The sequence below is a fragment of the Peromyscus californicus genome, unplaced genomic scaffold, assembly GCF_007827085.1.
Source record: "Peromyscus californicus insignis strain IS unplaced genomic scaffold, ASM782708v3 Scaffold_14__1_contigs__length_90479793_seg_2, whole genome shotgun sequence".
NCBI lineage: Eukaryota > Metazoa > Chordata > Mammalia > Rodentia > Cricetidae > Peromyscus > Peromyscus californicus.
The window spans coordinates 41,725,955-41,742,605 of record NW_026294436.1 but is presented as its reverse complement, the minus strand read 5'-3'; the positions used below and the strand labels follow the sequence as shown (position 1 = coordinate 41,742,605).

At 42.9% G+C, this 16,651-nt stretch overlaps 1 protein-coding gene across 1 annotated transcript in view; it reads left to right on the top strand.

The window, feature by feature from the left end:
• The window catches only part of Axdnd1 (axonemal dynein light chain domain containing 1), a 71,507-nt gene that overhangs the window by 32,730 nt on the left and 22,126 nt on the right, over positions 1-16,651 (top strand). Inside the window, exons 14-18 of the mRNA XM_052737274.1 lie at positions 384-459; positions 1,666-1,900; positions 6,726-6,927; positions 10,562-10,655; positions 16,360-16,568. Of these exons, the coding sequence (XP_052593234.1) occupies positions 384-459; positions 1,666-1,900; positions 6,726-6,927; positions 10,562-10,655; positions 16,360-16,568 (816 nt within the window). The remainder of the gene's footprint in view (positions 1-383; positions 460-1,665; positions 1,901-6,725; positions 6,928-10,561; positions 10,656-16,359; positions 16,569-16,651) is intronic.

Genomic DNA, 16,651 nt, shown 5'->3' with positions numbered 1-16,651 from the left:
CTTCAAGCCCCATCACTTGGTTAGTTAGAATCAGAATTTGTTTGTTTGTTTGGTTTTGGTTTTTTCAAGACAGGGTTTCTCTGTGTAGCTTTGCTCCTTTCCTGGAACTCACTCTGTAGCCCAGGCTGGCCTCGAACTCACAGAGATCCGCCTGGCTCTGCCTCCCAAGTGCTGGGATTAAAGGCGTGCGCTACCACCGCCCGGCGAGAATTTGTTATTTCTAATTGTGAATTTGAAAGGAATGCCTGTGAGGAGAGGGGCTGGGCCTGGAGGCTGTGCTGAAAGATGGCCGAGGGAACAGGTAATGTTGCTGTTCATGGGCAGACTTCTGCGTTTCGTTGTGTGTACCTTGTTCCGAGACCTCTCTCTCACTCTTCTTCCAGTGGAAAAGAGATTGTAAGACCTAATAAGGGGAACCCGTTCGCTGCGGTCCTTCTCGACTTCAAGGAGTTTCAAAAGGTAAGACTTCCTCCAACAGTCTGCTGATAGTATCGCTGGTGGCAATGTGGGTGCTCCCACCCACAGCTGAGCACATTTCATCCTTTAAAATGGCACAGCAAGGTTTATGAATGACAAAAAATTTAAAAAGCCAGCAAAACCACTGGGGCCTTAAAAATACGTTTAGATATTTTTCAGTTTTGTTTCAGTTTGTGGGTTAAATGAAGTAAGGCTGTGTGGTAGGTAAGAGTGGTTCTGATTCTCAGTTGAGTTCCCAGTATAACATCATTTCTACCCCCCTTGTCTAGAGCTTTTGTGTAAAGAACAAGTTGGACTTTTAAAATTAATCACACTTTTATAAATCATGGGAACATATACATGACATAAATTCCATCTTAACCATTTAAGTGTGTATATAGGCTAGTGGCGTGGAGCACACTCATACTGCCACACGGTCCAGCTTTCTAACGGGATTGCTGCTCATTGAACAGTAAGTCCCAGTGCTCAGTTTCCCTCAGCCCCTGACAAGCATTATTCTGCTCTCTGTGATTTTGATGGTTCTAGCATTGTCCATTTATGAATGGCTTATTTCCCTTAGTATATTGCCTTCAAAGAGCATTCATGTTTCAGGATTAACTCTCTTTTTAAGGCCAAGCTGTATTGTATTGTGTATGTGCCATATATATTACATTTTCACACAATATTAGGATTTTTTTAAGTTTCAAATTTTAAAAATGAATTTTATTAATTAAGTAACCATTATGAGGGCTAGAGATATGGCTCAGTGGTACTATACCACAGAGCCTAACATATGCAAGGCCCTGGTTCAAGCATCAGCTACCCCCCCACTACTATTATGCTATAGTAGTGGGACAAAGAAAATTGTATAATGATATTGAAATAATTTAAGAAGCAATATCAAATTCATGACCTAATGAAATCTCATACAGAGCCCAAGACATGCTCATGATAGAGGTTTTATGATCCCCATCTGACACATTCCCCAGTTGAAGCATAGGAAAACAGTTAACTGAGTCATCTGTCAACGGCAAATGGCAGAAGAATGTGAGCTTGAGTATCTTTAACCCCCAAATCTTACAAGAAGAAATGTACAAACAATGACAATAACCCGTGACACTCCAGAATCGCTAGGAATCATGGAGGATGGAGGCTTGGGGCAGACTTCAATTAGTAATGTACCATTCTCCCCTCTGTTTCCCTTTCTAGATGCTGAATGAGGAGAAAGACAATTTTACAGGGGATTTTCTGTTGGCCAGATATGATGCTCTCAAAGTGATTAAACGCTTACAGGAAAACTGGACAGACATTGGGTTTGGGATATTTAGTCGCCATAAGAACATGGATGGGGTGTTACCCCCAGAGTACGAGTACATGGAGGAAATGCTAAAAACCATAGGCAGACTCTACAAGGAGTACGAAATAAGGATAAACGGTGACAACGGTAAGCAAGCCAGATGAGATTTCTTGGCATTGGAGAGAATCTTATCAGTAATTAGTGTTGAAGATCATTAAAACCCAGAGTTAATTAGAAAGGAAAAGCTAAGATCTAAGTATAAGCTATAAAAGTCAAGCAGTAGAAAAGCATTGAGTATCATTTTGCTGAGATATAATTTAATATATAATATCATCCACCTGTCTAAAGTATGAATGCAACATACACAGGTGTGTGCATTCATCACCACAGCTGAGTCTGCAATATTTAGAACACTTCACTGGGAATCCTGAAATCTGCATCCTCCAGTTCTTACTCCTAACCCCCTCACCCCTACCCTATTCCTAAATCCACCTTCTATCCCCTACAGTTTCATTTGGGCTTTATTATGAATGAGAAATGTGTTTTGTGTCCTTTTATGGTTCTTTATGTAGTATCATGGTGTTTTTAAGGATCACCTATATTTATAGCATGTACCAATCTTTCTTTCATACCCTGCTCCCCCTTATTCTGAGACAGCGTCTCTCTGTGTAGCCCTGGCTGTCCTGAGATCACTATATAGTCCAGATTGGTCCAAAACTCCTCTCTCTCTCTCTCTCTCTCTCTCTCTCTCTCTCTCTCTCTCTCTCTCTCTCTCTCTCTCTCTCTCTCTCTCCTCTCTCTTTTTAAAGACATGACTTATCCTCAAACTTGCAGTCTCTCAGCTTCCCATGTGCGGGGGTCACCGTCTTTGCCACTGTGACTGGCCTGCCTTCATTTTTATGAGCAGATAAACTGTCGTGTGTATACCTGAGTTTGTATAGTTGCAGCTGTTGATAGGGACAACATTTGGGGTTGTCCCTCTTTTCTGCTTTCATTTCTCTTGGAGGGAAGTCCTGGCTGTTTGACAGCTCCACGTTTAGCTTTCTGGAGACTGTCACACTGTTTCTGAGGTGGACACAGTTTATATCCTCAGGACAGTGAGGAGGCTCTGATGTTTCTGCTTCCCTGGCCATCTCACCATGACAGTGGATGTGAAATACTGTTTCACTGTGGTCTTGATTTGTGTGCTCCTGATCATAAAGGATACCCAAATTTTTGTCTACTTTCTTTGGGAAAGTTCCTGTTTGGATTGTGTGTGTGTGTGTGTGTGTGTGTGTGTGTGTGTGTGTGTGTGTGTGTGTGTCTTGTTTTTCTGAGGCAGGGTTTGGCTGTCCTAGAACAAGCTCTGTAGACCAGGCTGGCCTCAAACTCACAGAGATCCTCCTGCTGTGCCTTATTTTCCTTAGTGCAGTGTCCTTACAGTTCATTCATGCTGCAGAGTGCACTGGGACTTTCTTCCAAAGACTGAATAACATTTAGGGAATGGAGTTGCTCCTCTTCACTCCACTCACTCCCTTAAAGAAAGACATCAAGGTTGCCCCAAGGTCACCTGGCTATTGTAAACAGTACTACTACTAACATGAATATGCAAATATTTTTGTTTTTGTTTTTAGTATATACCTAGATATGTGATTGTTTGCTTGGATTACACGCAGTTCCATTTTTTACTTGAAGAAGTTACTTGCCATATTACACTAGTTCACATCCCTATCAACAGTGTCCAAGGCTCCACCACACCACACTCTTGTTAATACTAGCCATTTTCTGTCTTTTTAATAGTAGCTGTCCTGTACTGGTTAGTTTTTTGTCAGCCTCACACAGCTGTAGTCATCTGGGAAGAGGGAGACTCAGCTGAGGAACTGTCTCCATCAGATTGGGCTGTGAGCATGTCTGTGGGGGGGCTTCTTCTTCTTCTTCTTCTTCTTCTTCTTCTTCTTCTTCTTCTTCTTCTTCTTCTTCTTCTTCCTCTTCTTCCTCCTCCTCCTCTTCCTCCTCCTCCTCCTTCTTCTTTTTCTTCTTCCTCCTCCTCCTTCTCTTTCCCTTCCTCCTCCTTCTCCTTCTCCTTCTCCTTCTCCCCACCTTCTTCTCTCCTTCTTTTCTTTTTCTCCTTCTTTCTCTTCCTCCTTCTCCTTCTTTTTTTGGAGACAAGACCTCTTTATTTTGTAGGCTTGGCTGACCTGGAAATTGCTATGTAGAACAGCTGGCCTCAAATTTAGAGATCTGCCTGCTGAGATAAAAGGTGTGCACCACCATGTCCAGTGGTTGTCATTTCTTCATGGCTTTAGTCGAAGACTAAACAGTGAGCAACCGTTCCCCTTTGTGGATTTGGAGAAAGATCTTTTTCTTGTCATATGGCATCTCCTTTACTTGTGTCTCTTTTTCTGTTTCCCTCTTTAGTTTTTCTTACAGTAGTGGGTTGCTACACATTTCTGTCAGTTGTTTTGTTGTTGTTTTGGTTGTTTGTTTTTCAAGATAGGGTCTCATTATGTAGTCCTGATTGGCCTGGAACTTGCCATGTAAATGAGGGCGGCCTCGAACTCTGAGAGTTCCATCTGCTTCTGCCTCCCTAGTGTGGAGACTAAAAGTGTGTGCTGCCACATTCTGCTTTTTCCTCTTCTGTTTAAAGGTCATCTGTCTGGGTACAGGAAACAGCCTGGGAGCAGCCTTCTTTCAGGGCTTTCTCTAACCCGTGTCAGACATCTACTGAGTTCTTGATTTCAATTACTACCTTTTCAGTCCTTGGATTTATAAACTTTTTTGTTTTGATTTGGTTTTGGTTTTTCCAGACAGGGTTTCTCTGTGTAGTTCTGGTGCCTGTCCTTGAACTCACTCTGTAGACCAGGTTGACCTTGAACTCACAGAGATTTGCCTGCCTATGCCTCCCGAGTGCTGGGATTAAAGGCGTGAGCCACCACTGCCCCGGCGGATTTATAAACTTTTAGAGCTTCTAGTCCAATACCAAAATTTTCTATTTTGTCATTTAATAATTTCAGTCTTTGTTTTTTTCCAGTGCTAAGGATCAAGCAAAAAGTTGTATGTTCTAGACAAGTGCTCTACTACCAATTCTCATCCCTGGCCTTAACAACTTCTAAAATTTAATAATTATTAAAATGTAAAGCTATGATAATTGGGCCACATTTGGTTCTCCTTTAGGTCTCTCAAAATCATTCTGTTTTGTCATAGTTCTGAGCCAATTCTTTTATGAGCCATATTCTGATTGAATATTGACACTATCTGTACAGTTCTAGAGATGATCTGAGACTCTGGTACCAATTTTAAATTGTCCTTGAGTGTTACAGCATCTCCTCCCATTTAGGGCTAGAGCAGATCACCTTAATTTAAACGGAGCCTGAGTTGAAATGAAGTGTGTCTCTAGGCGTTTCGAGGTCTCACCTAGCCCTTCCACCGTTATCTGTAAGGTGTGGTGGCTTAGGGGTCCAGACCATCTGCTTCTTAGTGGATTCTGAGTCTAATTTATCCCCACTCCTCTGAAGGGAGATACTGGAAATCCATTCTTCCAAACCCATGGAGATGCTAAAAGTTTACCAGTGCATTTTTACTATGTTGTGTATTCTTTTGGAATCCTTCCCGGTAAAGAATTCTGGTTACCTTGATCCATGGATAGCACCATTGTTCCACGTAAAACACCAGCCTAATTTTCTGTAGCAACAATAATACAATTTTAAATAAAATGGCAATACCTATAAGAGTGCATAGTGAGCATGGAAAAAATGAGGTTATAGAGGGTTTAAAATTAAGAAGTCAAAATGATGGACAATTCTCAAGTCAGTTTGAACATCTCGGTTTACTTATTGATGCACTGGTAAATACAGTTTCCACCAAAGACAGTATAAACAGCTGGCTTGTTGTTATTTCTCTATGTAACTCTAAGAAGGTAGGATCTTCATTTCGTGTTTTAAAACTGAGATGAGACAGAGAAGGTATTTTTCTGTGATCTCCCAGTGAAGTAGTCCACTGGGTTAACAGTGGGATCCAGGCTCTGTTCTCCAGGGGCTTTTGGGGTATAGTGGTTGCCGTGGCTAGAAACTGTGGACTTCGTGAAGACCTGGTCAGGGACCCAGGAAGTGGCTTCAGACCCATGTCTACTCTCACCTGGCATTAACTATCCCAGGGAGAAGCACTCTTCAGAGAGTGACATTAAAATAATGCCATTTACAGAAAACTTTCGCTGGTAATTTCTGGATTTAAGGCATTTGATTCTCCATGGAGAAAACAAGAAAATTAGAATGCACCAAAAGATGTATCCCACTGCTTCAGAAGCATTCACTGCAGAGTGTTTACTTACTGTGTGTTTAGGAATTGATGGGTTCTAGTAGGCTGAGCATGGCAAACACAGCTCTGACAGGCCTTGCCCTTCTCCCCCACTCCCTCTGCCTCGCTAAAAACCATTAGATCACATTCCTAAAGCTAGCCACCAAGGTCCATTCCCTTATTTGGCCACTTCCTCTTCCTGAGGCTGACCACCAAGGTCTAGCTATCAAAGTATTGAAGTCCAGCAATCAAAAGCCCCCTTTGGCTGCCCTAATTAACATGACCAATTAAAACAAACCAGCTCCTCCTAACATGGGGTTTCCCATTTTACCTTATAAATTACCGTTTGCCCATGGGCCACATCTCTCTCCTCTCTTTCCAGAGGCAGTCCTTTGTCTCTCAGAACAAATACCCCTTCCCTCTCCCTTGTCCCCTTCCCCTTCTCCCTCATCCTCTATCTCCTGTCTTGGTCTCTTATCTCTGCCCTTCGTCCCTCTGGGGCAAATAAATCTCCTTTGTGCTGAGAACTTAGTCTTGGGATGTTTTGTGCCAATTCCAGTCCTTTCAGAAATGAGTCTTTCAAGGCTCTCTGGTAGATGATAGGCAAAAGGAGGTCTGTCCTTGCCCAGATTTTATAATCTAGTATTGAAACAATGATATCACAAATAGTTTGTTAATGTTTTTCCCCCTACTTTTCTAGGTATCTCCAAAGTTCTTCCAAACTTGATTACTTCTCTGGACATATGTTTTTTCAAGTTAGAAAACTTCCTAGAGTGTACTAGTATGCCCCCTGAAGACTGGGATGAACTTGATGAAAAAATCAATGAAATGAAGTATCAGTTGGACACATTGTTAAACATTATTGGTACCGTTCCACAATACCTGGACATGGATTCTGGCGCGTAAGTTCCCAGGCTCTTCTTTTCAGGGAGGATGTTTCTAAAGTCCTAATACAATAACTCAGTTGTTTCAGTGTATTTATAGATATGGCCAACTGTAGTGGATTTTAAAACCTTTTTCCATTCTTCTAAAAAAGAAACTGTGCATGTTATGATGAAATAAGATTTATGTTACTGTCACAAAATACCAGTGGCTGGACTCTTTATTCAGTAAAGAGGCTTATTTTTAGTTATAGTTTGTAAGCTGAAAGTCTAAATAGCATGGTGCTGACTCTGTTGAGGGCTCCTAACAAATGACATCATGGCAGGAATGCAGGAGGGAGGGAGTCACATGGCAAGTCAGAGGGATCTAGCTCATTCTTTCCCAGCAACTTCTTCGGAAGGACCTGAGAGTACCCCCAGTGACCAAATTACCTCCTAGTAGGCCACACCCCCTTAAAAGTGTCATGACCATGCAAAAAGCCTAGCTTTCCAAAACACGAACCCTTGGGGAAAAAAAACACAAGCAAGCCATATAACCCATCCAGCCTGTACCCCTCCCCCACCTACAGTCCTAATCAACCACTAATGTGCTTTCCATCTCTCTGCATTTTTCCATTATAAACAGTTCATATGAAAGGAATGCAAAAATAATCACTATTAAATGTAGGCCCACTATCAAAATACAGTGGTATTAAAAGAAAAATCATCTTGTAAGTGCCAATCACTTTAGGAGGAGGTATTAATAGTATTAGTTACTGTATTTGGGAGTGGGAAGGAAAATGAAAAGAAAAGAAGAAGAGAAAACCTCCTCAGGGTCTGACTAGTAACTAGTATGGGAGAGACAGAAAGGGTAGAGACAGAAGACATGAAGGGGAGAACTGAAGGGGCAGAAGAGGGGCATGAGGCCATTTTGGCTGAGGGTTGGTTGACCAGAGAGATAAGGAAGTACAATGAGGTATTCCCAGGTCTCAGAAATCTGAAACACAAGGGTGCTACAGACTGGGCAGCCTGTGTTCTCTGAGAGAGGAAAATAAAGAATGGTAAAGGGTGTCTTAGTCACTGTTCTATTGCTGTGAAGAGACACCATGACTAAGGCACTTTTATAAAAGGAAGCATTAATTGGGGCTGGCTTGCAGTTTCAGAGGTTTAGTCCATTATCATCATGGTGTGGAGCCTGGTGGCTGGCAAGGTGTTGGAGTAGTGGAGAGCTAATTCCTGATCCATAGGCAGGGACAGAGACACAGGGCTTGGCATGGGCCTTTGAAACCTCATTCCCCAGGCCCAGTGACATGCTTCCTCCAACAAGGCCACACCTCCTAATCCTTTCACTCCTGGGTGACTAAGCATTCAAATATACGAGCCTGTGGGCGACCATTCTTACTCAACCACCACAGTGGGATCAAGAACTAGGAAGGGCAGAGTCAGCTACCTTAACTGAACTGACACCGTGTCTTAACTGAGGAGGGGATAATTGTGAAGCAGAGAGGGCTGGGTGAGAGCACACTGTGAAAGCAGGCTGGCCTGCTGGCGGTCTGCGGGGTTCCATTTCCTGTCGGAGCCTCATGGTCGTCCTTCCCAGGCTCCCAGACGCCTGTTGCATCTCAGAACAGTCCTTTTCTCACCGGGGTTCTTTCCTTTGGGAGATAAGATTACAGATTTAGTCTGGTCAGTGAGTGGCTTCTGGGATGTCCTTTAGGAGACCTGTTGCTAGTGCTAGTTGCTAGTGTTGCTTGTGGGATCATTCTGTCGCATCCTTATTCTAACCTGGGTTGAAATCCCCCTTGCAGGCTCTGGCTGAGTTCCCGCCTTGCCAATTACCAATCCAAAGAAAGACTTTTCTCCACCCAGCAGTGTCTTGCTGGATTTCCAGAGAGGGCAGTTCAGAGAGGGTGCCAGGCTGCTGGATGCCAGCTCAGCCGAGGGCTTTGTGAAATGGCATTCCACAGCTGTACCAGCCCTACAAAACCCTGGCATCTCCTGCAGGCACCCTGTATGCATCCCCTGTCTGAATTCTCTTTCCTGTCCTCCAGAGTGCCCAGTGCTGGGAGCACGTGCAGATTTTCTGAGCTTACATTGAGCCGTGTCTCCCACATCTGGCTTAGCACTCCTCTCTGAGAGCCAATCCCTCCAGGACAGATTCTGGTATTTCTCTCCTGCTCTGTAAAGTTCTCAACTTCACCTTGCTACTAAATCTAGAAATGTGCAGGCATCAGCTACTTCATCTAGTGACGATTCAACACCTTTCTCCAGTGTGTTCCCTGAAGGGTCTGGCAGACCCTGCCTGCAGAGCTAAATCTCAAAGACTCTACTACCTCTTTCAGAAATGATTTTATTTGATTTTATGTATATGGGAGCTTTGCTGGCATGTATGTCTGGGTGCCTGGTGATTACAGAGGTCAGAGAAATGGATCAGCCTCCAGGAACTGGAGTTGCTGATGGTTGTGAGCCATCATGTGGGTGTTGGGAATTGAACCTGGGTCCCCTGGTTGAGCAGCAAGTAAGGACAGAGCCATCTCTCGAGCCCCAGCTTCTACTGCCTTTGAACGTTACTGCATGGAGAACTGGCTTTTGACACAGTGACCACTGAGGGACACATTCAAACCACATCAGAACTACAGCCATGTCCCTATCCTTTGTTTCCAAAAGTCAACACCATCCCTTCTCTCATTTCTGAATGTGGTCATTGGACCTCGCCTCTGCTTTTCTTGGTAACTGCAGCTAAACACTTGTTGTGTTGGTTAGTTTTATGTCAACTTGACACAAACTAGAGTCATTTGGGAAGAGGGACTCTCAATTGAGAAAATGCCTCCATAAGATTGGCCTGTAGCAAGTCTGTAGAATACATTTTCTTGATTAATGACTGACGTGGTTGGCCAAGCGAAACAAGCCAGTGGCCTCTGCTTCAGTTCCTGCCTCCAGATTCTTGCCTTGAATTCCTGCCCTGACTTCCCTGGGTGATGAACTACAACTGAAAGCTGAAATAAACTCTCCTCCTCAGGTTGCTTTTGGACATGACGTTTTATTACAGCAATAGAAAGCCCGACTAAACCCATCCTTTTTAAGGAACTACCTTTCGGTTTAATTGATTTTCACTTTGATGTATCTGTTTATGGATCTCTGTGTTTATTCTGCCTGGAGACTGCTGAACCTTGTGTGTTAATTATTATTTTTCCATAAATTTGGGTCATTTTCAGCCATTGTTTCTTTTCTTTCTTATCATTTCTGGAAGCTTTCAATAGTTCAGTTTTTCAAAGTTAACTCTCATTGTTTCAGTTGGGAAGTGGGCCGTGCTGACCCTGCACACTGTCATGCTGGCAGCCAATCACTGAGAGAATTTTAAAATTAATTAGCATTACACAAGAAGGTCCTCCTAGCTAGGAGTGAACAGCATGCTGTTGACAATGGAGAGAGAATATTGTAGGTAGACTGTACACTGTTCCAAGTGCATCATGCTAGTTGACACCTGTCTAGGAGTTAGGAAGGCTATCTCAACCTAACTAACTTATCGGTAGCTCAAGGCTTTGAATCACTTTTGTCTAAATTCTCACAAAACCTTCTCAACACCCACACTTACTATGTCCTGCTTTTGTCTCATTGACGGTGACTGGTATATTCTCAAGTCTCTTGTGTTTATCTTGCCTGCTCTTTCCTGCAGGACACTCCAAAGTCATATATTTGACATGATTCAACAATGGCTTTTGAAGATAGGCAATGAAATCACCAATGGTAACATTGAACTTCTTCGACACGTATGTATTTGTGTGGCTTTGCGGGATTCTACTTTGCTTTGGTTGGGGGGTGATTTTCTTCAGGGAAAAACAGGGCCCCAGTGAAGCAGGCACTGGGAAGTGAAAACTGGAAGCTTATATAGTAATTATTCAAATGATTTTCAATGGAGAATGAAAAAGTTTATCAGAGGGGCCATCACATGATAGGACTCGATATTTGTCTGTGACAGAAGAACATTCTAGCACTGTTAGTATCTCATGGCATTGCTATAGCAACCCTCTTCGAAAAATGCTCGATTTACCATTAGGAATTTAGATCCATGGAATCCTATTTATTTTCTTTTGTAATCTAGAATTCAGCCCTTGTTCTAGGAGCATTTGGAAATGTCCTGTGTCCTTCTTTATTAACATTGCGATATTGTAGTTAGTCCATGTAGGGAGGGGAGAGACTGGAACGGCCTCTGGGAACTATGTGCATGGGTGTTTGAAAGTGGAAGCGCCTGGTCTCTTGTCCATCAGCTCTCCATTCTGCTTCCTGATCCGTTTTCCCACCTCCAGTTTCCACTGTTTCCCCTTGCGCCTTTGTTCCATTGGCTCTGTGCTGATTGCCGGACTCCAACACTGGTGTGTCAACTTTTTCAAAGTTTTCTTTTTTGTCAGTGTGTGTGGTGTGTGTGCCTGTGTGTATGCATGTTCGCAAGCATATGTATGAGCATGTGTGTAGAGACCACAGGGTGATGGTGGATGTCTTCCTTAGTCTCTGTTTGCTGAGGAGTATTCTCTCACAGAACCAGGGGCTCAAGGATTCAGTCACTAGCTCAGCTAGTCAGCTAAGCAGCTTGCCCTAGGGATCCCATTTCCACCTTGTGAGCCCTGGGGCACAGGCAGGCCACCATGTACGCAGGTTTTTACCAGGGTTTTGAACTGGACTTCAGGTTTGTGCGGGAAGTCCTTTATTCTGTTGTTCTCTTAGCAAGAAAAATGGGCGGAAAAAGTTATTTCTAACTTGTTGTGACTAATTTGCACATCAGAATTATTAAAATGTTTTCTGTTATAAAAACATATACAAAAGTTGCCGGGCGGTGGTGGCGCACGCCTTTAATCCCAGCACTCGGGAGGCAGAGCCAGGCGGATCTCTGTGAGTTCGAGGCCAGCCTGGGCTACCAAGTGAGTTCCAGGAGAGGCGCAAAACTACACAGAGAAACCCTGTCTCGAAAAAACAAAAACAAAAACAAAAACAAAAAACAAAAGTCAAAAGAGATCTTTGAAAAACTCAGTATTTTAAAATAATTTTGAAATGGTTCAAAACACTGATGTGATTGGACCTTCCACCAGCCCTGCAGGTGCAGTTCTCGATAAGTCTCTGGGGGTGGCTCCAGAGCTTACCTTACTTTGATGCTTTTTTTTTTTTTTTCTGAAACCACAGCTCACAAACAGACACAAATCCGAAGTGAAGCCCATCATTAGCTGTATTTGTTACAGATGACACTTGTTTCTGAATTGTCTATGAATTATGCAGTGGTTCTTTACCATCTGCCACAGTGTCCATTAGCTGATCTTGCAAACAGTATCCAGACAGAGTAGCATTTCTGTATTTTCTGAAATCTTAGTTCATTGAATCATTTTTTAGTCACAAGATTTTATAACAGATTAGAAAATTATTTTCAGGCTGTTGTGTGAAGAAGTAATTCAGAGGGGTGTGGTGGCACACACCTGTAATCCCAGCCCTGGGGAAGCCCAGGCAGGAAGATTATCATCATCAGTTCAAAGCCAACCTGTGCTACATAGTGGGTTCCAGGAAAGCCTGGGCTACACACACACACACACACACACACACACACACACACACACACACACACACACAAGTAAATAAGTAAGGTTGGTCTGTTGGTCTATGATCATTTTCAGCAACCAATTCACAGAGATGGAGCTGCGAACAGCTGTGGATTAGCAAAATAACCTGTCTTTAGCATATTTCAGTTACTCACTATTACATACATACATACACACACACACACACACACACACACACACACACACACACACACACACACACACGAGTTTTGTTTTTCCATGCTGGGAACTAAACCAGGACCTTGTATGTGCCAGACCATGCTCTAACCACTGAGCTATACACCAAAATTTCACTTATATTCTGAAGGGACAAATTAAGTATCCTTTTAAAAATGAGTTAATTAGCCGGGTGGTGGTGGTGCATGCCTTTAATCCCAGCACTTGGGAGGCAGAGGCAGGTGGATCTCTGTGAGTTTGAGGCCAGCCTGGGCTACCAAGTGAGTTCCAGGAAAGGCACAAAGCTACACAGAGAAACCCTGTCTCGAAAAACAAAACAAACAAACAAACAAAAAAATGAGTTAATTAACTAATATTATTTTTGAGACGGGGTCTTGTTACATAGAGCAGGCTGGCCTTGACTTTATTGTGTAGCCCAGTCTGGCCTCTAGCTCCTGATCCTCCTTGTCCTATAATCTTCAGAGTGTTGCTGTTTCAGGCCTGTCCCATCCCATCCTGCTGTATTTATCTACTTATTTTTAAATATCAGCTAAGAAGTCACTGAGTAGCCTCTTTTTCTCGAAGAGACTAGTGTAACTGCAGCAAGTCAGTATTGTAGTTGAATTTTTTTTTTTTTTACTCTTTGGGGGCCTGCCACCCAGCTCCCAAATAAATATATGGAGATTTATTCTCACTTATGAATGCCCGGCTTTAGCATGGCTTGTTTCTAGCCAGCTTTTCAACTTAAATTATCCAGTTCCTCTTCTTCTACATTTTGCCTCTGGACTTTTTACCTTTCTCTATTCTATATACCTTTCTTTCCTTCTTACTCGGTGGCTAGCTGTGTGGCTGTGTGGCTGCGTGGCTGCGTGGCTGGCCCCTGGCATCCTCCTCTCCTTCTCCTTTTCTCACTCCTCCTCCTCTTCTTTCAAGCCTAGATTTCTCCTCCTGTTTTTTCTCTCTGCCTACCAGCCCTGCCTATCCCTCTCACCTGCCTTGCTATGGGCCATCCAGCTCTTTATTAGATCATCAGGTGTCTTAGAAAAGCAAAATAACACAGCAACACAGCTTTGCATCATTAAACAAATATTGCACAGCATAAACGAATATAACACTTCTTAAACCAATATTCTACAACACAGATCATAAAAGAGAAACAAACACTCCTTGGTGACCTCTGTCCTGAGAGCTCTGAATCAGAATCCCAGCCAATCTGTTTAGTATAACAATGATAATGTTCATTTTCTATTTGTTAAAAATCATGGAAATAAGTGATAATCTTTTTAATTTTTTGTTTTAATTTTAAATTCACCTGACTAATTGCATGACCTTGATTCTGCCATTTAATTTCTATCATATAACCTGGAAATGAAGATAATAGTATCCATTTACGTTGATTTCATAGGGAGATTCAAAGATGGATCGATGTTTTAGGTAAGCAAAAAATAGGCCATTTCAGTGGCAGTATCACCCAGACCACTGGAATGTGACAGAGCTATTAGGAATGCATTTACCTCTGAGCAGGTGGAAAGGGGGAAGAGAGGTGGCAGCCTTTTTAACTCCTCCTCAGGCAAGATTACCTTTTGTTCCGATGCATTAAATTAAGTATGAAATACACATTAACCAACCTTGCTTTGGGTAGTTCACAACCTTTTCCTTCTGACTGAGAGGCAGGAAGCTGGGTAGACCACCACATTTTATTTATTTACTTTTTATCCATTCAACAAGCATGGAGTAGCTACTCCCTGCTAAAGACTCTATGTGGTATGAAGGAATAAACACAATGGTTTATGCCTTAAAGAGACACCCAGGCAAATTGAGTAGCTAGAGGTGTAAGTGAACAGTAGTAGAGTATTTAGAAAGTGCTATAGCATCCTAGGAAAGGGAACAACCTAAAGCCAGTGGAAACTAAAATCCTAGAAGCTGGGGAGATGGCTCAGTGGTTAAGAGAGCTTGCTGCTCTTGCAGAGGATCAGAGATTGATTCCCAGCACCCACATTGGTCAGCTCACAATGGCCTATAACTCCAAATAGGGGGGTCCAAAATGGCTTCTGGACTCCAAGGGCACCTCACCACCTCCATGCATATCCACATACACACACATATAAAACAATAAATCTTTAAAAAGTAGAGTCCAAGCCGGGCGGTGGTGGCGCACGCCTTTAATCCCAGCACTTGGGAGGCAGAGCCAGGCGGATCTCTGTGAGTTTGAGGCCAGCCTGGGCTACCAAGTGAGTTCCAGGAAAGGCGCAAAGCTACACAGAGAAACCCTGTCTCGAAAAAACAAAAAAACAAAAACAAAAAAAGTAAAGTCCAGATAGGTGATGTGGAAGCCTAGAGACAATTGGGAGCTTGGTAATCCAAGCAAGGGAGCTGGGTATTTGAGGACTGTGTTGCCTTGGCTGTGCCCCTTAGAAAGGCAACAAGGCAGTTGGGTTCAATATAACTAAGTAGCCAGTGTTGGTTCAAATGTCAGGAGTCTGATCCTGACTGGTTTATTTTAGGCATATTTAAGCACAGCACAATTTGATGAAAACTTTTCTGGTGATAATTAACTCAGTCCTGTGTGCCAATAAAGCATACATAAATCTTTTTGAGGAACAAAGTCAGCTAAATAAAAGTCAGATGTGACTATATCAAAACTCTTTGTAAAGTACATGTGACACCTTCCATAAAGATAGGTTCTATAGATGAACTGACATAAACAAGCTCATGATGAGGGTCTGGGGAAGGGTCCAGTGTGGTCTCTGATCACTCAGATAGCACAAAGATCCTCGGGCTAGAATGCATGTCTGCTCCCAGCCTTCTGGGTGGATGACAGGTACTGAATTCCTTCCCTTGAGGGAACAGCCCCATGCGCTAACATTCTAGGTTCCTCCAGTGCTTCTGTGAACACAAGGACCTCTGTGCCTCCTACACATCAATATTCATATTTCTATTTCATTCTGTCTTTCCATGTAACCATCAACAGCAAACTTTAAAAAGATACAATGTCATCAAAAGTGATATATGCATCTGATGAGGAAGCTGTGGGCTGCCACGTTCATGCTGTGTATAGTACATATTCTAATCACTGCTTCCTTCCATTAAAGATCTTGTGGGGGTCCTTTTGAGTTATTTGTAGAGCACTAGAGTGACTTGGGCACAATTTGGAAACTTGAACTTTAGTGACTTAACACCCTTAGTCAAGCTGAAGAAGCAAAAAATCAGTTTAACACAAGATAGTGAGACAATAAGATTACAGTAACTAAGTAATTGTCTGATTTCTTTAAGATTTATGGGTTGCTGAAAGTTTGACGTGGGTATGAGCATTCCTTTTTTCTTTTTTTGGTTTTCTTTCCATGTGTACATGAGTGGTGTGTGTGTCTGTGTGTGTTTCATGCATATGTGTGTGCAGGTGCATGTGAGCATGTGTGTGAAGGCCTCAATGGCTCTTCTACCTTATTCATTGAGGCAAGGTCTCTCACCCAAATTCAGAACAGACCTATATGGCTAGTCTTGCTAGCCAGCTTGCTCTGGGGATTCTTTCTCCGCCTTCCAGGTCTGGGATTACAGGTATGCAGGCATGCCCATCCAGCGTTTATTTGAACTCTCTTGCCTACAAGCTGTAAAGACTGAGTTATCTTCCCGAGCCCCCTCCTTGCTTCTATTATTTAAATGGGATGTAGTTTTTATTGTTTTAAAATGGTTGTTTGGATTGTGATCATTTTAACAGATGGATGAATTGCATATAGCCATGATCAAGTGGATGGTCAACTTGCTGACCATAATGCTTCCTGACTATACTAACCAAGAGACTCTCCCAAAGCTGGAGGAGGAAGAACTAGAGGCCCAGGAGCAACGCGAAGTGGGAATTGCAGAATTAGAGTTGAATGCCATTTCACTGGCCAAGAAGTTGGCACAATACTCCAGCTACTTGCACAGGTGACACCTGCTGTTCCCTGTGTTGCTGTCCACTTGAAGGTTAATGCGTGGAGGTAGAACACGGAGCGAAGTAACAGTTGGCG